This window comes from Ictalurus punctatus, chromosome 5, assembly GCF_001660625.3.
Source record: "Ictalurus punctatus breed USDA103 chromosome 5, Coco_2.0, whole genome shotgun sequence".
Taxonomy (NCBI): Eukaryota; Metazoa; Chordata; class Actinopteri; order Siluriformes; family Ictaluridae; genus Ictalurus; species Ictalurus punctatus.
Window position 1 is genome coordinate 35,233,526 of NC_030420.2, and position 22,291 is coordinate 35,255,816.

Consider the following 22,291-nt stretch of genomic DNA (forward strand, 5'->3'; position numbering starts at 1 on the left):
ACTACACAATACTATACTACACAATACTACAGTATACTACACTGCACAATACTATACTACACAATACTACAGTATACTACACTGCACAATACTACACAATACAATACTGTACTACACTATACTACACTGCACAATACTATACTACACAATACTACACTATACTGTACTACACTGCACAATACTATACTACACAATACTACACTACACAATACTACACTATACTACACTGCACAATACTTCACAATACTACACTATACAATACTGTACTACGCAATATTACACAATACTACACTATACAGTACTGTACTACACAATACTATACTACACAATGTTACACTACACTATACAATACTGTACTACACAATACTACACTTCACAATACTTCACAATACTACACTATACAATACTGTACTACGCAATATTACACAATACTACACTATACAGTACTGTACTACACAATACTATACTACACAATATTACACTACACTATACAATACTGTACTACACAATACTACACTGCACAATACTATACTGCACAATACTACACTGCACAATACTACACTACACAATACTACACTATACAATACTGTACTACACAATATTACACTACACAATACAGTACTACACAACACTACTGCACAATACTACACTACACAGTACTACACATTACTACACAATACTACAGTGCACAATATTATACTGCACAATACTATGCTACACAATATACTGCTCCATACTATACTACACTACACAATACTGTACTACACAATACTACACTGCACAATACTATACTACATAATACTACACTACACAATACTATGCTGCACAATATTATACTACACAATACTGTACTACACAATACTAAACTACACAATATTATACTACACAATATTATACTGCACAATACTACACTACACTGTGATAATGCGGCAGTGATTTCAGGTCTGTAATCTTTCAGTTGGCCAGCAGGGGGCAGATTAACTGCACTATCACATTTACACCACGTGAACGTCTCTCTGCTTTTTCGGTTGAATTGTGTGTGTGTGTGTGTGTGTGTGTGTGTGTGTGTGTGTGTGTGTGTGTTAGAAAATATTATTATCCGGTTAGCAGTTAGCATTAAACATGAATAGTTTTATATCAGAGATATTTTTGTCTCCTGTTCATCACCTGTGAGCTGAAGCGGATTTCATTCCCTGTGTGTGTGTGTGTGTGTGTGTGTGTGTGTGTGTGTGTGTTTGTGTTTGTGTGTGTGTGATTATAAAGGAGTCCTGTAAAATTATATAAATAAATAAATTAAAACGGGAGCGCGGCGCGGTCACGTGAGTCTCTATGGCAACGCGACTTGTCATCAGTGCAGCTCGCGCTCAGGTTGCATATCAGATCTGTGTCTCTGTACAGCAGAGTAAAGTGTGTGTAGTGTGTGTAGAGTGTGTGTATTAGCGGATCGCGGCAGTGAGGAAAATCTGCAGATCTGATAAACACCATGAGCCATTTAACCCCGGGGTAAGTACTGCATTTACTGCGCACGAGCTGCTGATGTGTGCGTTAGTGTCTTTATGAGCACTGTAATGTAGTGTATATGAGCGATAATAACCATCAGGAAGACGGAATGCGTGTGTGTGTGTGTGTGTGTGTGTGTGTGTGTGTGTGTGTATGAGAGCGTGTGTGTATGAGTGTGTGTGTGTGTGTGAGTGCGTGTGTGTGTGTGTCTGTGAGTGCGTGTGTGTGTGTGTGAGTGCGTGTGTGTGTGTATGTGCGTGTGTGAACGACGTTACCCTGGAGATGAAGAAACACTGCAGAGAATTGGAGCAGGAAGCTGCAGGTCGAGCTGGGAGTGTTTTACAGTTAGAGTTCTTATTCAGATAGTTGTGTTGTGTTGTGTTTATGAAGGTGTTATAGAGAGCTCAGTGTGCTGTGAAAGTGTTATAATGCTGTTCTGCATATCAGCACTGTCCAGCTGAAGGTTTAGATCAGATCATCACCTCACACTGAGAATCAGGAATATCACCGACCTGCATAAAAATAATATCTATACACAATTAATCTCAGAAGATAATCTGGGATGTCGTCTCCTTCCCTCAGGCAGGTGCACCAGAGTCCAGTGTAGCTTTAATAAACAGCAGCCTTCCTTTTTCCTACATGTATTAGTGTTAGTGTTCACACCCTGACGCCTCTGTTATTTAATGTTAATGAAGTGTTAATGCGTTATTCTGTAACTGTGTGTGGGTGATTCTGTACTGTGATGTCAAAGACACATTTCATTTCTGCCAATTAATGAGATATTTCCTTCTCTTGGGTCGTATTCAGAGTCCAAAAGTTACCACAGTATTTATATGAGGAAAGTTTCTGGTATTCAGAGTCGTTTCACGCAGCTGCTTAAGCAGATTTTCTGAGCTTCACATTCAGATTATTAAAATCACCTGCGTGTAGAATACTGAAGTGTGTGATTTCAGGATTAAATGGTAAATGGTCTGCACTTGTATAGTGCTTCTTTAACCTTAGTGGTTCCAAAGCACTTTACACCGTTTCTCATTCACCCATTCACACACACACACACACACACACACACACACACACACACACACATTTACACGCCACAGCTGCCATGCAAGGCGCTAACTTGCCTTCGGAAACAACTTGGGGTTCAGTGTCTTGCCCAAGGACACTTCGGCATGTGAAGTCATGTGGGCCGGGAATCGAACCACCAACCCTACTATTAGTGGACAACCCGCTCTACCACCTGAACCCCAGCTGCCAAAATCCTCACTGAGTGCTGAACTCAACTCTGAATATGACCCGTAATGGATATTGGACTCCCAGGATTCATCAGTGGCACCAGAATGAATAAATACACAGAATTAAGTACATAAATACACAGAATTATGCACAGAATAAATACACAGAATTAATAAATACACAGAATTAATGAAACCTCCCCAAGCCACCCTGCTCCCGATCAGCCCTTTTCCTCGGTATCTCTGAGACCCGGGTCAGAGGGCGCGTGAGTGTTAAGTGTCTCGTCCATCCGTAATCAGACTCCTGTAACTGATCCGCTCTGACAGTCCTCTACACACACCTCGAGTCCAGAAATCAAAATGCTGTCAGAAAAAAACCCAGGAGGAGAAAAACAACCAAACATTACAACCAGGAGCAGCTCTGCACGAAATGAGGTTTAGGATGGATGCAATCGCAGTTAAGAACTTTATTGAAGCGAGATATGCAGATAAATCCAAATCGTAAGACAGAGGCATGGTCGAAATAACAGGCAGGGCTCAGGCGATCAACATACAGGCATAAACGAGGCAAGGCAAACATTAAAGATGAGTAACCATTTTGCTTGTATTTTTCTCATTTGTAAGTCGCTTTGGATAAAAGCGTCTGCTAAGTGAATAAATGTAAATGTAATGTAATGTAACCAGAAACGAGATCAAAAACTATGAGTAAATGACAGCGACAATGGCAACTGCGCATATACAGGGTTAGGAAGGAATCGAAGTCGCGGTCACAGAAAACAGGGTCAAAACACGAAACATGAAACATGAATCTATGACAGGGAACTGGGAGCGGAAAACACCAGCGTGGTCCAAGTGAACTAATCTAAAGTTTAAACTAACTAAATCTATCAAGGTATGTAACATTCCCTATCTAATCATTTTTAATACTCTGCGAGGTGTACAGGGAAGCGAGCGGTATATATCTCGAACATAATCAGCGTTAAGCGCTGACAGCTGAAAACAATGAAGACACCCCAGAACAACAACCAATGACAGAACAGGGAGGACACAGAACGGAAACAAAACAAACACACGTGTCCACAGTAAACAATGTCCCGGTTATCAACATTCGACGAGTGTGTGCTCGTGCACGCGCGCGCCCTCCGGCTCTCAAGGCGTGCGGCAGGCTGCGGCTCTGTCTAAAGGGGAGATCGTGACAAGTACATTACATAAAAATGTGATTTTGTAGCGTATTGATGCTCTTTGAGGCCAGAATGCGCAGATTTCAGTGTGTATTTATGGAGATTTTCATTTTTAGCATTGTGACTCAAGTACAAACATTTATTTTATGTGACAATTTTAAAAAACTAACCTGTTCCTGTAAGTTCATGATGTTTGGTTGATCTTCATGTCTTCATCCTCTTTCACTTTGTTTTGTGTTACTAGTTTAGACAGGAGCTCTTATTGTTATGAAATGTGTAAAAATCGTATGTGTCCTGTAGCTTGTTTAAAGATAAACTGTGTGTGTGTGTGTGTGTGTGTGTGTGTGTGTGTGTGTGTGTGTGCTTTATTGTTAGGCTGATTGGAGCATATAACAGTCTGACTGATAAACACCTTACAGCATATTTTAACAATGCACGAATACGGAGACATCTGCAGAGAGTCGGACTGGTATGCCATCACATTATCACAAAAAACATCATCACCATGGAAACATTAACACTCTGAATAAACATCATCACTGTGTAAAAATCCCACGCAAACATTAATACACAAAGCATCACTGCTACATAAAGTCACCACCGCACAAAAACATCAACACATCTTTCCTTCTGTGTGTGTGTGTGTTGTGTGTTGTGTGCATGTATGTGCATGTGCGTGCGTGTGCGTGTGTGCGTGTGTGTATCAGATCAGCAGGAGTGGGCGTATCGTGTCGGAGAAGGAGTTCAGGTATAAGGTCATACACAGAGACCAACAGCGACACGTACGGGAATGTCTCGCTCAGGCCATATTCCACAGAGTGCTGGACATGGAGGTGAGGGTCACAGGGTGCAGTGAGGGGAAACATTAATTAGCAGATATAATATCGTATTAAATAATTCTGTCTGTATGAAATGTTTTTTGTGATCAGCGTCTGCATCAAACAGAGATCAGGAGGAAACTGGAGGAATTTTCCAGGAGAGAGCGAGTGAATAAAATGAAGGTGTGTCATGTTCGTGTGTGATGTAGTGTGTTTGCTACATGAACCTGAGATGTGTTGTTATTATAATCTGTTGACGGACAGGTGGAGCGCTGTAACAGGTATGAGGACGATCCGCTCATCTTCCTCTCTCCACGCCCACCGACCCGACTGAGGAATTCACACGCTCAGCATTCTGGGCCAGAGAGAGAACCATCTGACTCCACTGACTCGGTATGCAGAACATACACACCTGAGACACGTCAATCTGCACAGTGAAGAACTTATCGAACTTATTTTCCTCTTGTGTATGAGACATGTATTCTTTAATCTACGGTAATTATGAACTCTTTAATCTTTCAGAATATCATGTCCCTTTTGAGGCTCTGCGTGTTTGTGTGTGTTTGTGTATGTGTCTGTGTGTGTGTGTGTGTGTGTCTGTGTGTGTGTGTCTGTGTGTGTGTGTATGTGTCTGTGTGTGTGTGTGTGTGTATGTGTGTGTTTGTGTATGTGTCTGTGTGTGTGTGTGTGTGTGTGTGTGTGTGTATGTGTATGTGTCTGTGTGTGTGTATGTGTCTGTGTGTATGTGTGTGTGTGTATGTGTCTGTGTGTATGTGTCTGTGTCTGTGTGTGTGTGTATGTGTCTGTGTCTGTGTGTGTGTGTGTATGTGTGTGTGTATGTGTATGTGTCTGTGTGTGTGTATGTGTCTGTGTCTGTGTGTGTGTGTGTGAGTGTGTGTGTGTGTATGTCTGTGTGTGTGTGTGTGTGTGTGTGTGTCTGTGTGTGTCTGTGTGTGTGTGTGTGTGTCTGTGTGTGTGTGTGCGTGTGTGTGTGTGTGTATGTGTCTGTGTGTGTGTGTGTGTGTGTGTGTGTGTGTATGTGTCTGTGTGTGTGTGTATGTATGTGTCTGTGTGTGTGTACGTGTATGTGTGTGTGTATGTGTCTGTGTGTGTGTGTGTGTGTGTGTGTGTATGTGTCTGTGTGTGTCTATGTGTGTGTGTGTGTGTGTGTGTGTGTGTGTGTGTGTGTCTGTGTGTGTCTATGTGTGTGTGTGTGTGTGTGTGTGTGTGTCTGTGTGTGTGTGTGTGTGTGTGCGTGTGTATAAGCTTCAGTAAGGATGTTTTGTCTCGAGTGGGACCGAGAAAACATTTGTTTTATTTTATTTCTCCTGTTTAACACTCAGTAAGTTTCAGCTCGACTTTATGACTGAATTTATAATCAATAATTTTATTAAAATTTTTAAAAATAAACTTCAATGATACTGAATGTTTGTGTTACTGTCATTGTTATTGTTGTAATTGTGTTGTTGTATAGTTGGGCTCGTCAAGGCCGAACACGGCTCCAGAGAAAACTCAGCGCCCGGTTCGTCTGAAGCCTCTGAACAGCAGCACTCCCACATCAACCAAGAGAAACTCGTCTCGTTGCCAGAACCACGACTCGACTAATGACAGGGAACAACCAATCAGCTGCATAGTGAGAAAAATGTGTTATTATAAGAATAATGTGTGTAATCATTGATATGGTGAAGTTTATTGTAAGGAGATGTTTATGTAACATGTACGGAAGGAGTCTCCAGTGTCAGCACTGTGAAACAGTCAGAGGTAAAGCTGTAACTTTAAGTTTTCCACATCTTCATCACAGAGGAGTTTACAAACACACACACACACACGTTGTTAATGTTGTGGTGTTGTATTTCTTCACTGTAGTTGGACAGAGATGTGATGAGACACTTGACGCTAACAGATTTCTCCAGCTCTGTCTCCCCGTATCGACTTCCTGTCATTAATAACTTTGTGACCCCTGTACCTCCGCTGAAGAGGAAGGAGAAATTACAAAATGGGACTCTACGAGGTCGAAGGTTACGACCCACTACTGCCCCCAGTGACGCTCCTGACACAAAGGTCAGTGTTTCAGCTCCCCATCTTTTGACTGACATGTCAGAGACGTCTGCTTGTGTAAAAACACCATTTTAGGTCAAAGATGTGATTCTGGGCTTCTTCAGAGACTTATCGGTTTTATATAAGCTGAGTTTATTTCAGTTTCAGTTTGAGTTTATTTGAGTTTGAGTGTATTTGTTTGAGATTAAGTTTATTTGAGTTTGGGTTTATTTAAGTTTGGGTTCATTTGAGTTTGAGTTTATTTGTTTGAGATTAAGTTTATTTCAGTTTATTTTATTTGTTTTTAATTATTTGATTTCACTGTATTTAAGTGCATTTAATCAGATTTTAGTTTGGGTTGTGACTGTCCTAATCGACTTCCCCCAAAGGAGGGTGCTGTTCAGCGGGCGTGGTCTCGGAGTGCGGTGTGGGTGAAGATGGTGTATTTTGGGAAGAGTGTGCACCTGTCACATGACCTGATGGAGCTGAAGGATGAGGTGAAGGTTTTCCAGCAGCACTGTGGGGGAGAAAATCTCTGTGTTTATAAAGGAAAACTTAAAGAAGGAGGTGAGTCTCTAAACACAATAACAACTTTTTTTTTCCAGTTTCATTTTTATTGAGCATTTCTGCTGAACATTTCTGCTGAACATTTCTCCTGAACATTTCTGCTGAACTAAACATTTCTGCTGAACACATCTACCAAACATGTCTGCTGAACATCGCCAACACAATAACAACTTACCTGTACAGTACACACCTGTACTCGTTGTGTAATATAGTCATTACGTACATACTGTATTTACAGCTCCAGCTTCAGTGAAATGTCTTTTATTCATCCTCATTTCCCCCATTAACTGTGTGTGTGTGTGTGTGTGTTTGTGTGTGTGTGTATGTGTGTATCAGAGTCATTTCAGTTTGTGTCTCGGCGTCACCGTGGTTTCCCCTTCAGTCTGACGTTCTACCTGAATGGGCTGCAGGTCGAGCGTCTCAGCTCCTGTTGCGAGTTCAAACACAGGAAGAACTCACGGCTTGGAGGACGCCACGCCCACTTTGGCTTCTCTGGGGTTGAAGGAGCTGCCCCTTGCTACAGGTAAGACCTGCCCCCACTGCAGGTAAGAAACTGCAACTGCTACAGGTAAAGCCCTTCCCTTACTACATGTATGTCATGCCCTCTGCTACATATAAGAACCACCCTCTGCTGTAAGTGAGCCCCTCCCCCCACAACACATAAAGCCCCACTACTATAACCAGTGAAAATAACCCTCCAGCAGTTAAGCTACCTCATACAGGTACACCCTGCCATCTCTACTAAGCCTCTTCACCTGCTACACATTATGGATTACAGTCTAAGCCTCACCCCTACCTCTTACCACAAATATGCCTGCCCCATACTACACATAAGCCCCGCCCCACAACAAAGGTGTGCCCTGTCTCTACCATACATAAACCTCACCCCATACTAACCACATTTAAGCCCCACCCCATACTACAGGTAAGCTCAATCTTTGCTCAACAAAGGCCCACCCCATACCAATAGTAAACCCCGTCCCTGCTACACATAAGCCCCGCCTCCTTCTACAGGTAAACCATTTCTTTTTTTAGGTAAGTCACACCACATCTATAATAGGTAAACCACAACTCTAAATAAACTCAATATCGTCTCCAGGTGCATCATAGCGATGGGCCTGGATAAAAAACCCACTCCACCAAAGAGGATGAGAAATGATCTGCTTGTCTCCAAATCCTGGGAAAAGGAGAAAGAAGAGGAAAATCACTCGAAGTCTGAATCCAGCCAATCACACGATACTGAGACCAAGAGAAACACCAATCAGGAGCACAAACACAAAAACGGTACTGTACAAATAAAAAGTTAATACTTTATCACTGATAATGATCATTTGGAAATCAGTCAAAAACTTCAGTTAATGATCACATCAAACATCAGAGAGCTGAAGCCTGGACAAACATCGTCTGGTCTTTCTCCAATCCTCAGCTGTCCAGCTTCAGTGAGTCTGTGTTCATGTCACAGTCATGTGTTCATGTCTCCACTTTCTGATGTGAACATTAACTGTATCTGTATGATCTATATATTGTGCTATCTATATATTGTGATCTATATATTCTGCCACATCATTGGCTGATTAGATATTTGCATGAATGAACAGGTGTACAGGTGTTCCTAATAAAGTTGCAGCTGCTTTGTTAAGACTGCTTTTTTTTGTTTGTTTGTTTTTTATTCAAATTTTATTGACTTCCATCTTTGGCACCTCTGACCATAGCACACTTTTGAATATAGTTTTTAAGCTCATTTACCAGTGACTGCAAACATTTAGTAATTCCTCTTCGCTGAACGAGCTCCGCCGAGATGCCGACCAAAACTTCATTTAAATTTCATGTACCTTTTATGTAAGTTACCCAGAAGTCATTCAAATCTCAGGAGAGGGTTCCCTCTGGTGGTCTGGAGGGGAACTGCCCCCGCTAGATATTACACATAGATACACACGTTTACATACATACTTTTTCAGATGTGTATTATTTGTAAACTATACTATTTGTATTATTGATCAGATTATTATCATTGAGAGAGAGAGTGAGAGTGTGTGTGTGTGTGTGTGTGTGTGTGTGTGTGTGTGTGTGTGTGTGTGTGTGTGAGAGTGTGTGTGTGTGTGTGTGTGTGTGTGTGTGTGTGTGTGTGTGTGTGTGTGTGTGTGTGTGTGTGTGTGTGTGTGTGTGTGTGTGTGTGTGTGTGTGTGTGTGTGTGTGTGTGTGTGAGAGAGAGGGGTGGCACATGGCTTAGTGGTTAGCATGTTCACCTCACACTGCCACACTATTAGTTGGGGGTTCGATTCCCACCGTGGCCCTTTGTGTGCGGAGTTTGCATTTCTGTGGGGGTTTCCTCCCCCAGTCCAAAGACATGCATGGTAGGCTGATTGGCGTGTATGAATGGGTGTGTGAATCACTTGACTCAGTCTTGTCACTGGATCCTGGCGGTCACCGGGAAGTGAGAGTGCGGCTGATGCTGCGCAAGTCTTCCTCACTTTAATCCAATTCACATGCAAGTCAAGTTCCAGTTTGTGTTCTCCATAATGGAGGCAGAAATGGAAACTTCTGTCTTCGTTGAAATCGACGGACTGTGTGTGTGTGTTCCTGTTGTGCTTTAGGTTATGAGGAAGACTTTGAGGCTGATGATGAAGGTCCCATGGAAGATGGAGTGGATGAGGGAAATGAAACATCTCCATCACTCAGCAGAAAAGAAGAGGACAAGAGAAGAAAGGATGAAAATGGAAGTGACAATTTGAACAGAAACAGTCAGTGTATTTTTTTTATATTTATTTAATGAAATATAACTCTCAGGTTCAGTATTGAGTTTTGTTCTCCAGTTCATTGAATTTCACATTGAATTTCTTTTCCATTAGAAGTGAGAGGATCATCGTCAGTCTCCTCTGGTCTGACCAGCAGCTCGTCTAGCAGTGAGGAAAATGAACATGAGCTTGATGAAGAACAGAAAGAAGAGGAGCTGAAGCCTAAGAGACACATGGCCACATTAACATCAGAAAAAGATGCAGAGGAGACTGAAGACCTGCAGACAAGCAGCGTGTCTCTGCCTACCGAGGATGAACCCCAAAATCGGGAGACGGAACAGACAGAGAGGGTTGATGGAGAAACTGAAGAACCCAGAGAAGCTGAGGAACCCACAGATGCACCTGTAGAAGCTGAAGAACCCAGAGAGGAACCTGGAGAAGCTGAAAAACCCAGAGAGGACCTCAGAGCAGGAACAGCTGGAGATGTGAATAAGGAGGGAGACCGGGGTGAGTATTAGCCTCAGGTTATCCCATGTTCTCACTGTGTGGATTTGACTGAAGTGTGTGTTCCCTGATGAACGCTAATCACTAGTTAGCAATTTAGCAATTAACTGCTATCTGGCAGGCATGTGCTGATATTCTGCTTTATATCAGGAGATTTGTTCTGTTCTTCTGCTTTCAAAATGGAACAGACTTTCTCTCTTTCTGAAAAGAACACAATTCTGTTTTTAATAAATAAATTGCTGACACTGGAGACTCCTTCCATAAAAATTCCATAAATGTTCAATGATTACATGTTTTTAAATCTGTTTATGTGGAGTGTCCGCTGTACTGTAAATGAGCTATTACTATAGCAACGATAAGGTATTAGAATGAGGACATTACTACAAACCTGTGATGTGCAGCTGAGGTACTGTCAGAGCTGCTGTTATAGAAAACTAAACACCTTCTGACCAATCACAGTCCAGAACTCAGGACTATTGTGGTGTAAAATGATTTATGAGATATCAGACAGATTATCAGCACACTTCACTGAGCGTTTCATTTCTGAGATTAAACTTTATTATAATAGAACTTTTATTATAACAGAATATTTTATAGAACTTTGTTATAATAGAACGTTTAACAGGAAATCATTGATGTTTTTACTTTGTGTTGCCCATTGTTTCATTTGCATGTTTAATGGTTTGTGTTTGATTTGTGTGGTAGATGTGAAGTGCCAGTATTTTTGGACTTAAAGAGTCATAATTATTTTTGTGATCTTCAACACACAGAGATGTTTTGCTCTTTACTCAGTTTCAACTTAACAGTAAAATTGTATTTGTTGTTGTTAGAAAAGTACGAGTTTTGCCCTTTAAGTTCTTTGAGGCAAATTCTTTTTCTGTTAATAAAATATGGTATATTTTGTAATTAAAGACTGAAAATACTGTGCAATCTTTTTCTCTGCTTTGTTCTTTGACTTTGCTTGTGATTATATTTTCTTTATCATATTGTTGTGCTTATTAATTTTATTCTAGTCATGTGCTGATATTGCATTTTTCTATCATGATAATTATCTGATGTTTTATTGTTTAAATGTGAAACTCTAAATGTATGTGATATGACATTATAGAAACTTTATCGATTTTTTTCCCCCAAAATGCTCCTTTAAACATGTTCACAATAAGGAACCTAATTTGACAATAGTTTTATTTTATTTTTGTGTTATACACGGTGTATCATCTAATTATCAGCACATGCCTTATACACTCATAAACAGATTTAATGTGTTTATTATTGAGATTTGTCATTATAATCACTGTTGAGGTGAAGTGATGAGTTGAAATGATTATAGAGGTGTTATATGTGGGATTAAAAGTGTATAAATTAAATATAATTTATAATTATATAAATGTATAAAATCACATATGTTTCACTTAATTAATAATCTCTCTATAAATCACTACATATGATGTATAAAACTGAATTTATGATGCAGTTCTTAATATTCAGATACATATACAGAATAATACACTTTTACATTAATCCCACATTAATACTACATTTAATATGAAAACCTGAAATGTTATATTTTATTATCTGTACCAGCATGACATTAATTTAATCAATTGTTTATTAATAAAAACATTTCAATTTTGTTTTGTGTGTGGGTTTTTGTTTTTTTTGCATGTCTAGCTACTTTTTCCTCTGTTGTGCAAAGGTCAGAATGTTAGATTTTTATTTACTTGAATTCTGTATAATTCTTTGTTATTTTCTTTTAATTTACATTTTGACATGCTTCACGTTCCTCTTTCCTTCTCTACATCAAACCCAAGCCAAGTCTGTGCAGGAGAAGTTAGCGGCAGCCATTTTAAACATGACTGAGTGTGTCTCTGAACCTGAACTCAGTGACACCACCACTGAGGAAGATGAGTTAGTGTCGTTCGTGAGCCAGCGAGAAGGTCCAGGTGAGTTCCTCTCTAATCATCTACAATTATATTAATGTAATGAAAGAGTTTCAGTGTCTATATTCCAATCTTAAACAATACAAAAAAATATGACTCATTTATGAATGTTTTCTGACAACAGTATAACATTTAAAAAATAAATTTTATAATAAATGAAATTATTGCTAGTGGAGATTTGTAGTAATTGCTCATCTTTTATGATGCTGCTGTGCATAAAAATAATTTTAAAAAACTTTTAAAAACACAAAATTGCTCTTTGTTCCAGGAGCTGAGCCTGAAAATAACGTGGCCCAGCTGACAGGCGATGAAGAAAATGGATCTGAACCTGTGCAGGAGGCTGAAATGGAAGAAGCACATAAAGAGGAACCCAAAGAGGAAATCAAAAAGGAAATACATGAAACACCACAACCTGAGACAGTAAAAGAGGAGGAAGAAAAAGACACCAACCAAACAGAAGGAATAATCCAAAATGCATCCAACGAAGACGAAAGTGCGCAAGATGAGCAGAACAGTGGTGATGAAAAAGAAGACCAAAAACCAGACGTCAGGAAAGACACAACTGATGAGGAAGAAGGACAAAAGCAAGAGAACAATAATTTCACAAACGAGGAGAATAAATCAAATGAAGAACCTGAAATGATGAAAGAGCCAGAGGATGAAGAGCTACCAGATGGAGAAGTGCCTAAATCTGAGGAATCATTTGGACAAAAACCAGAGAAAGAGGCTACAAGTGAAAATGCTGAAGAAACCAGAGCAACTCCAGTGGAGGAAGAGGTCAACATGATAGAGGAGATCACAGACCTTCAGCTTGAGAACCCTGAAGAAACATCCATGAATCATGAAAATGTGGATCAGAATACTGAAAAAGAAAAAATAAATGATGAAGAGCCGAATGGTGGAGAAGAGGTGTCTGCTGATGATAAGGTCACTGAGGAGGTCAGAGCTGATGATGAGGAAACTTTTGATGAAGAATCTAGAAATCGGAGGAATAATTCTGAGGAGACAGGAAATTACATCACAGATTGTGTTGAAGGCATTATGGAAGATACGGAATTAGAATTAAAGGGTTCAGCCATAAATGAGGTGAACAGTGAAGATGTGGCAAGTGAAGATAAGAAATCAGAAGAAAGATTGGTGGTATTTGTGACTGAGGGAGAAAAAGAGCAGAGAGAAGACGGAGGTGGAGTTGAGACAGACGTGACGGATGGAATGGAGGAAACCAAAGACCAGGATCCTCAAGTTAAGGAGGATGAGAACACAGATGAAGGAAACAAGGATGAGGAGAAAATCGATAAAGAGATGACTGAAGATAATGCAGACCAAAAAGAGCCCACTCCACCAGGTCAAACATCAGAGGAAAAAGCAGAGGATGATGTGGGAAAAAGAGAAGAAGAAAAAGAAGAACTTGCAGCAGAGAAAGATGCTGAGCTAAAGGACAGAGATGATGATAAACACGCAGAAGAGCTGAAGGAAAAGGAATCTTTGAAAGAAACTGAGGTTGGAGAAAATGAGGTAGATGATATGAGTGACGGTGGTGAAGAAAGGACAGATGTTGGTGAAGCTGATGCAGAGATGCAGAAAATAGTGACAGAGCAAGAAGACGACAACAAAGAAGAACAGAAAGACAACGCTGATCCCACTGTTCATGAAGCTTTGCAGGAAACCACAGATGGACCTGACATAAAACCAGGAGAGATCAAAGCAGAAAATGGAGAAGAAACCATTAATGTAGACCAGGAGGAGCCTGACAAGAAGGAAGAAGCTGGACCAGGGGAAGGTGAGGGAACTTCTGAGACTAATGAAGAAGAAATAAATCGAGACATGACTAAAGAAGAAGGTGTGAAAGATGAAGAGATGGATGATGACAATGAGAAAGAACAGGACCAAAGAGTAATACAGCAAGAGACTACCAATGAAGAAGAAGAAGATGAAAAAGAAGAGGAGGATGTTGGAGAAGAAGAGATTGAACAAAAACAAAATGTACAGCAAGAGACAACAAATGAAGAAGAAGTAAATGATGAGCAGAAAGATGAATTGGAGAACATTAAACCTCTAATATCAGAGAACAGTAATGATGCTGCCACTGAGGATGAAGCTCCATCAGACACCAAAACTCCTGCAGAAGATCCTGCAGGTGCCGAGTCAGAACCCAAGGACACGAATGTTGACCTTGAAAATAGAGGTGAAGAAGAGAGCAGAGCAGGAGATGGCAACCACATTCAGTCATCTACTGATATTAAAAAGGACAAAAGTGCTGATGCTGCAAAAGAAACCAGGAGTGTAGAAGGCAGCACTTCTCCTTCAGAAGAATCTCAGCCTCTGGAGAAAGTCCTGGCTTTCAAAAGAGAGGAGAGAGAAGCTGAACTTATCGTTGCTCCTCAGACAGATCATGAAGAGCTGGTAAGTAACTGGGTGAACATTCACCAAGCCTCAAACTATTTTGAGACTTTTGTTGAGCCGCTGGATGAGATAAAGGTCCTCGACAGAGAGATGACAGTAAACGCTGAAGCTCTGGAAATAGATGAAACAATACTGAGTCCAAAAGAGTCTCACAGAAATGAAGAATCATCTGAGACTGACAAGATCAGCCTGCCAGTGAACAGCGAGCGTGAGGAACTTGAGGACACAGTGGTGGAAAACTTCAACATGGAGAGTGAAGCTTTAGGAGCAGAGGGTCAAACTAATCCATTCTCCAGCAACTCAGCAGAAGAAGAAGAGGATCGAAGACAAATGGATTCTGTGCAAACTCCAAAAGATCAGGAAGATGTTGCTGTAAATAACGTCATGAACATTTCAGCAACACCAGTGATGAAGATTGAAATTAGCCAAGATAGCTAACAATTATTACAGCATCATCCGTAGCCCTGATCTCAGATTCTCCACCATCCTGACCTCCATTAGTAACCAATAAACACCATGAGGATCTGTGAAAGTCAGAGTTATGATCTGTAGAAGAACCACAGTTACTCTAGAACCAGTCTGAGTTTACTAATGCAGAACATTCTGGAATCGTGCTTTGAAATTTTAACTGTTTTTCATTCACCTTCATCAAGTCTCTCACGTTCTATCAGCTGGATCTCAGATGTCATCAAAGGGTTTGTTTCTGATTGATCAGCTCACGTGATGTTCAGTAGATGACTGACTGCTCTGCGTCTCTGTGCACTTGAGGGCAAAATATTCAAGCAGAAGGAAAATTTTCTTTCCTTAAAAGTGAGACAGTGATGAAGCTGTTTGTAAAAATAAACAGCAGCAATAAATCCATTCATTTTCTGTAGCGAGGAGGCTGGAGCCAATCACAGAGGACTTGGGGAACAGGGCTACGGGGTGCCAACCCACGCACACACACACACACACACACACACACACACACACACACACACACACACACAAAAAGCAATAAATATGTTGATAAATAATAATATTAATAATAATAAAATGTCGATAACTATGTACATGATAATTACATAAATTTGTTCTGTTAGCTAACTAGCATGAAGGCTAATAAACGCACCGTATGGTTTTCACACTAACTAGCACTTTACACAAAATTGAACAGATTCATACTATAACCTCAGTATCTTATTTTACCATCTAATTAGCATTAGCATGCTAGCTCGTCCTCTAGGATTCATCAGACTGCTCAGGATTTCTCCATCTGAATAAAATTATATTTAATTTAATCAGTAATCATATATTTATATTCTGTAAATAAACTGATGTATTTTTCAAGAAGAAATAAATGTAAAGATAAGAGACGTGACACATCGAGACACAAAACTGATTCCAGTTTCATCACCAAACTTTATCATAATTACTCAAGTGTACAATTTATAGTTTATAAAAAGTTTACGAGTTTATTCTCCGCTGTTCCTCTCACCAAATCGTCCTGTGGCAGAAATCAGACACCACTGAACACTGACTAAATTATTTATACTGACACACACACACACACACACACACACTTCAAACAGAAACTTCAATGCCTGGACTTTCATCTTTGTTAGTTGTTTTATATAAGATGTTAATTTCACTGGATGCGGTGTTCATTACTGACTCTCGGATTATTCATGTATTTAAAGGATTCTGAATTTAAAGCTGAACTTTGACCTGTTGTACAATGTTTCATTTTTCATCTGTAAAGAAAAAACACTTCCTCCTGCAGTCAGGACCAACGACTTACACAATACAATAAAATATTTAAAGGCAGTGTTTCATATTCCTGTGTATTTTAATATCAACACACTTTTCAGACTTATAACACCAGAGTCTCTCTCTCTCTCTCTCTCTCTCTCTCTCTCACACACACACACACACACATACACACACACAGAGGCAGTTTCCATATTCATTTCTTTCATCTGTGGTGTGTGTGTTTATTAGCTGGCATCCTCAAGGCTGGTGTTGCTGCTGGAGTGGAACCTCATGGTGCTCAAAGGATCTGATACATAACCTGCAACAGAGAACATGCAGACTGTCACACACACACACAGACCACAACACACACACACACACACACACACATATACACAAACACCACAATACACACACACACACACACACACACACACACCACAATACAAACACACACACACACACACACACACACACACACACCACAATACAAACACACACACACACACACACACAAACACCACAACACAAACACACACACACCACAAAATACACCACAGTACACACACACACACACACACAAACACACACACCATTTCTGTCGATGGGGAACTGCATGTTTCTCCTGAGCTCATCCAGAGACAGACCTTGGGAGGAACGCCGTCCAGAACTGTAGATAAACCACACAAACACGCTGAACAACAACAAGAACAACAATAACAATAACAAACAAACAAACAAACAAACAAACACACACACACACACACACACACACACACACACACTTGAACCATTTAAATAAGGATAATGTAAGTCGTCCTGGCCCACCACCAGAGGGAGACAGAGAGCTGCAGTAATCAGTGCGAATCGGCTCCACCTGTGACTGACCTGTTTAAGAGCCATTTACATTTCATTCAATCTCTCAGTCTTGAGTTTCTTCTCTCTCTATCTATCTCTCTCTCAAGCTTTCTCACTTTGTCAGACCAAACTATTTGGAGCTTGTCTCTTGGGGTTCCAACATTTTGTTTTCCTCTTCTCGAGCTTTAGGCTAGGCCCTGTCCCAGTTCTTTGTTTGTGCTGGGTTTGTAGTTCATTGGGCTGCATCATGTTGGCCTCGCAATCCTCCATCCCCACCTCTGTGTGATCAAGCCCCGTGTGTGTGACCCTAACCCTCCCTTTGGATGTGTTCTTCCCTCAGTTTGCTTCCCAAGTCCTCTTCCCAAATCCCAGCCCCACTTCTGTCATTACAGTGATATTAAATTAATAACTAAACTCTTCATGAATTGAATCAAACACTTTTCCATGAAGTGCACAAGCAGCAAGAGACCTGTTTCAATTACACTCTCTGAAGCCGTGTCTCAGTGGACTCACACACACACAGAGCACTGGAACACAGTGTCATGCATGTTTTTATTGCTTTTGCAGTCATCTCCTTGGTGAGTACTCCCAGAAAGCACTGTACACTGTGTGTGTGTGCACGCATTGTGTTTCCCTGGAAATGCTGACTAAGTTGTGGACACAGCAGTATTCAGACCTCAGCTGTAACTAACTCAGAGCTCTGCTCAAGGAAAATCTGGTCACCTCGGAGCTGTGAACTACACACAGGTGATTTTAATAATCCGAACATGCAGACAAGCAGACTGTCTACGCTACATTAAGTGTGTGTGTGTGTATGAGTGTGTGCATGGTGGTGAATTCGCCTTGTGCCCAGCATTACTGAGATACTTTACTGGCTTCACACACTTGAATAAAACACTTACTGAAGATGACTGAATGTAATTATTTCAGATGGCGGGTCAATTAACCTGCTACAGAAGGCTGAAGTGGGTGGGATCATGAGACATAAAGAGCAAAGCAAATGCATGAATAATGTATAGGCTTGTGTGTGAGTGTATATACCTCCACACCGCACGGGTGTTCAGTGCATACTCCAATTCAAAGCGTGAGCGCAGCGCAGCTACATGACTTCGGCCAGGACTCATACGACCAAACAAACAGTCTGAAGATGCAGATGGAGACAGAGACCCACTGCTGTTACTGGAGGCTGGAGACATCAACTGCACACACACACACACACACACACAGAGTCATTACACTCTAGTCTGAAGTCTGTGTCAGCAGGTTGTGCTGAACCTGAGGTACAGTGTATTAGAGAGACCTTGTTTACTGATGTAGCTGATGTAGCATTAAAAAAAAATCATTAAAGGTAAACAAAGGTATTCATAGTGTGTGTAATATGGAATTTAAATGAATGGAACACAGGCATAGTGGCCATGTATTAATGTATACATGACAACACCACACACATCTTAAATATCCCGCTGTAGCACATCAAGAATTATTAACACACGCTGAGGATCAAACATTATCTCACCTCAATGTTGCACAAACACTCCTCGAGTTTAGATACAACCTCTGAGAACTCTGGCCTCTCCTGAGACACACACACACACACACACACACACACACACACACACAGATAATGTTAAGAGAGTGTATAGTATTAAAGGAAGTGTGTAATGTAAGAGTAATGTGCAGTTTGCAGTTTGAACGATGTTCACCTGTCTCTACCTTTACACTATTTTGAAATGTCCATGAAAACAATGTTGTGTGTTTATTTCATTCTGTAGTGTATTCCAGAGCAGTGTAGTTATAATACTCAAGACTTGTGTAGAAATTATTCTTAGTAAATATGAATCTGTTGTTATTGTTTAAATAATGTTCCTCTTACACACGACTGCAGTATTTTACAAAATATTAACAAAGGTGTAAAGCGAGATTTAACCTTTTATGTCATTTAATTTTCACCAATAACTTCTCCGGTTCTCATCACAGGACTCACCACAGTGCTACACACACACACACACACACACACACACACACACGACTTCTTTCATTATAAATGTTAAACTGTCACGATCTCCCCTTTAGACAGAGCCACAGCCTGCCGCACGCCTTGAGAGCCGGAGGGCGCGCGCGTGCACGAGCACACGCTCGTCGAATGTTGATAACCGGGACATTGTTTACTGTGGACACATGCGTTTGTTCTGTGTCCTCCCTGTTCTGTCATTGGTTGTTGTTCTGGGGTGCCTTCATTGTTTTCAGCTGTCAGCGCTTAACGCTGATTATGTTCGAGATATATACCGCTCGCTTCCCTGTACACCTCGCAGAGTATTATAGTTAAAATAGTTAGATTGATTTAGTTAGTTAAACGTTAGATTAGTTTACCTAGACCACGCTGGTGTTTCCCCGCTCCCAGTTCATAGTCATAGTTCATGTTTCTTGTTTTGTGTCTTGACCCTGTTTTCTGGGACCGTGACTTCCATTCCTGCTTTGCCCCGTTTATGCCTGTTTGCCAATCACCCGACCCACTGCCTGTTTTTGACCACGCATCTGTTTCACGATTTGGATTTATCTGCCTGCCTCTTTTAATAAAAGCTCTTAACTCCAATTGCTTCTGTATCCTACTCCCTTACGTCTCACGACGTGACAAGCTCAAACACGTCAATGTGAATCTCAGCGCTTGATGCTCTTATATTCCAGGTGCTACAGTACTGCAGCTAACATTTAATACTCTTTAATAATTAATATGTGTAATAATTAATATCTGACCTCAGGACAGGCATTCCATCCCCTCATGAGCAGAGCGGACAGCGGTTTAGGGATGGAGTAGCCGATTGGAGGCCGGATGTGATGATACGCCATATCAGCCGCCGCAGCCGCTAAACACACACACACACACACACACACACACACACACACACACACACACACACACACACACACACACACACACAGAGACAGTGCTGGGTAAGTTACTCAAAAAAGTAATCCACTACAGATTATTAATTCATTTAAAGTCATAATCTGATGACATTACTGATTACTGCGTGAAACTCGATTCTGTCAGTAATTTTAGTGTCCGTGCACGACGCGGTCAGAAAAAGTCTGATTTATAATAAAACCATCCTCGGGTGTGTCGCTGTGTGCAGGAGGACCAGACCTCATAAAATATCAAACTTTTCTAACTAGGCTAGTTTGGAGTCGCTAGCCGAGGGGAGACGCAGCTAAGCTATCACTGTATGTGTTTAGCTGCTACAGAGTCATGTAGAGTTCATTATCTTTCCTTCTGCTCACGTCATGTTCACGTGAACTGGAACTCATGGACGTTTACGCGCCTTGTTCTCCTGCTCAGCTTCAGGGGATGTTTCTGTTTCAGTTTCATCTCCTTTACTGCTTTAAATAAATAAAACTCGCCGTATATCCGTTTTCCCTCACACTGACTGTGAGCTAGCGTTCAGGAGAACCGAGAGACCGTCGGCCAATAAGACGCGAGTATTTCCACGTATTTCCTGTAAACGCTGTCTGATTGGTCTCGCCTCCGTTCACTGAAGATATAACATTACAGACGTCTTCTTTTACTGACGTTCAGTTACGTCGTGACGAACCGCTCCGAGTGGAGAATTATTCAGGGATAAAGAGAAAATCTTCAGGGCAAAACCTGATTTATTTTAAATATATATTTTACATAATGTTGTTTTCTTAACAATAAATTAGTAACGCAATTTTATTGACATCAATAACTGTACTCAAATTACATCCATTTAAAACGTAACGTGTTACATTACTGCGTTATCAGAAACTGTCATTAAATTCTGGACACAGACCATGGTAATCATTCATATATTTATTTATTCATTTATAATACAATGTGTGTGTCTTTCCTGTTTATGTTAGTCACCAGGTTTCAGATGAGCAAAAGGGATCTCCCCCGTCAGCAGCTCCCACAGACACAGAGCGTAACTGAACATGTCAGCCTTCACGGTGTAGCGTGTGCACTGTGTAAAAACCTCCGGCGCCATCCACCGAAGGTTCTACAGACAGGAAAAATTATTATTCGACAAATTGAGGTTTAACAATTAACATTAACAATAACAACATTAATATTAACATGAATAATTAATAATAATACTAACTCCTGTTTCATACATCTCATTCCTCAGCCAATGAGAACACACAACACTGATATTAGTGAATCATGGTGTCTTAGCTTAGTAGTGAACATAAACTACATCATGTTTCCTAAATCATTACATAACCACACACACACACACACACACACACACACTCTTCACCCCTCAGATGAATGTACACACCTACTGAGACAATGCTGTATAAATCTGCTTTGCTAACATGTTAAACTCAGACAACAAGTGAAGTACATGATCATCACACACATATAAACACATTACACACACACATACACACACACACACACACACACACACATACACACACACACACACACACACACACACAAGCTTAGAGATAGTGAACACACCCCGGGTTGTTTTGTCATGTTGTCTTCATCCATGGAGAGCAGGAAGCGCGACTCTGTACATCACACACACACCCACACAATGTAATAATAGACAGAATTATGTTAACAAATGAATTATTTATTATTTCGGACAGAATAGAACATATATAAATAGAAAACATATCAAATAAATGTGTTGAGTCTCACCGCCGAAATCAGCCACGACAGCGTGACCGTCCTCATACAGCAGAATGTTGTGACTGACAATGAACCAAAAAACCAACAGTCACAAAAAACATCCAGATCTATACATTTAACAC

General features: G+C 40.6%; 2 protein-coding genes across 8 annotated transcripts in view; one reads left to right on the forward strand and one right to left on the reverse strand.

The window, feature by feature from the left end:
- Positions 1 to 16,726, forward strand: erich3 (glutamate-rich 3). Of its 5 annotated transcripts, none has more exons than XM_017467578.3 (14): positions 1 to 1,503; positions 4,292 to 4,385; positions 4,624 to 4,749; positions 4,846 to 4,917; positions 4,999 to 5,127; positions 6,209 to 6,367; positions 6,601 to 6,795; positions 7,161 to 7,338; positions 7,675 to 7,861; positions 8,438 to 8,622; positions 9,933 to 10,079; positions 10,188 to 10,580; positions 12,389 to 12,520; positions 12,786 to 16,726. In XM_017467578.3, exons 1-14 carry the CDS (start codon positions 1,484 to 1,486, stop codon positions 15,356 to 15,358), a joined length of 4,590 nt encoding a protein of 1,529 aa, XP_017323067.1. In that variant the 5' UTR covers positions 1 to 1,483; the 3' UTR covers positions 15,359 to 16,726. The 5 variants fall into 5 exon arrangements, with proteins under 5 accessions (XP_017323067.1, XP_017323069.1, XP_017323070.1 ...); XM_017467580.3 differs by having other exon boundaries at positions 10,191 to 10,580; XM_017467581.3 differs by lacking the exon at positions 4,846 to 4,917.
- The window catches only part of tnni3k (TNNI3 interacting kinase), an 18,155-nt gene continuing 12,165 nt past the window's right edge, over positions 16,302 to 22,291 (reverse strand). For 2 of the 3 annotated variants that reach the window (XM_053680539.1, XM_053680537.1), the window contains 8 exons: positions 22,179 to 22,231; positions 21,993 to 22,045; positions 21,393 to 21,525; positions 20,264 to 20,373; positions 19,026 to 19,085; positions 18,551 to 18,708; positions 17,245 to 17,321; positions 16,302 to 16,970 (listed from right to left, as the gene is read on the reverse strand). In XM_053680539.1, the coding sequence (XP_053536514.1) occupies positions 16,897 to 16,970; positions 17,245 to 17,321; positions 18,551 to 18,708; positions 19,026 to 19,085; positions 20,264 to 20,373; positions 21,393 to 21,525; positions 21,993 to 22,045; positions 22,179 to 22,231 (718 nt within the window). In that variant the 3' untranslated portion in view covers positions 16,302 to 16,896. The remainder of the gene's footprint in view (positions 16,971 to 17,244; positions 17,322 to 18,550; positions 18,709 to 19,025; positions 19,086 to 20,263; positions 20,374 to 21,392; positions 21,526 to 21,992; positions 22,046 to 22,178; positions 22,232 to 22,291) is intronic. The other variant, XM_053680538.1, reaches the window with a different exon arrangement.

Coding starts and splice junctions, on each gene's coding strand:
- erich3 (XM_017467578.3), top strand. CDS start 1,484: ATGAGCCATTTAACCCCGGG. Junction 5,128..6,208: donor CATCTGACTCCACTGACTCG/GTATGCAGAACA, acceptor GTTGTTGTATAG/TTGGGCTCGTCAAGGCCGAA. Junction 8,623..9,932: donor GGAGCACAAACACAAAAACG/GTACTGTACAAA, acceptor GTTGTGCTTTAG/GTTATGAGGAAGACTTTGAG.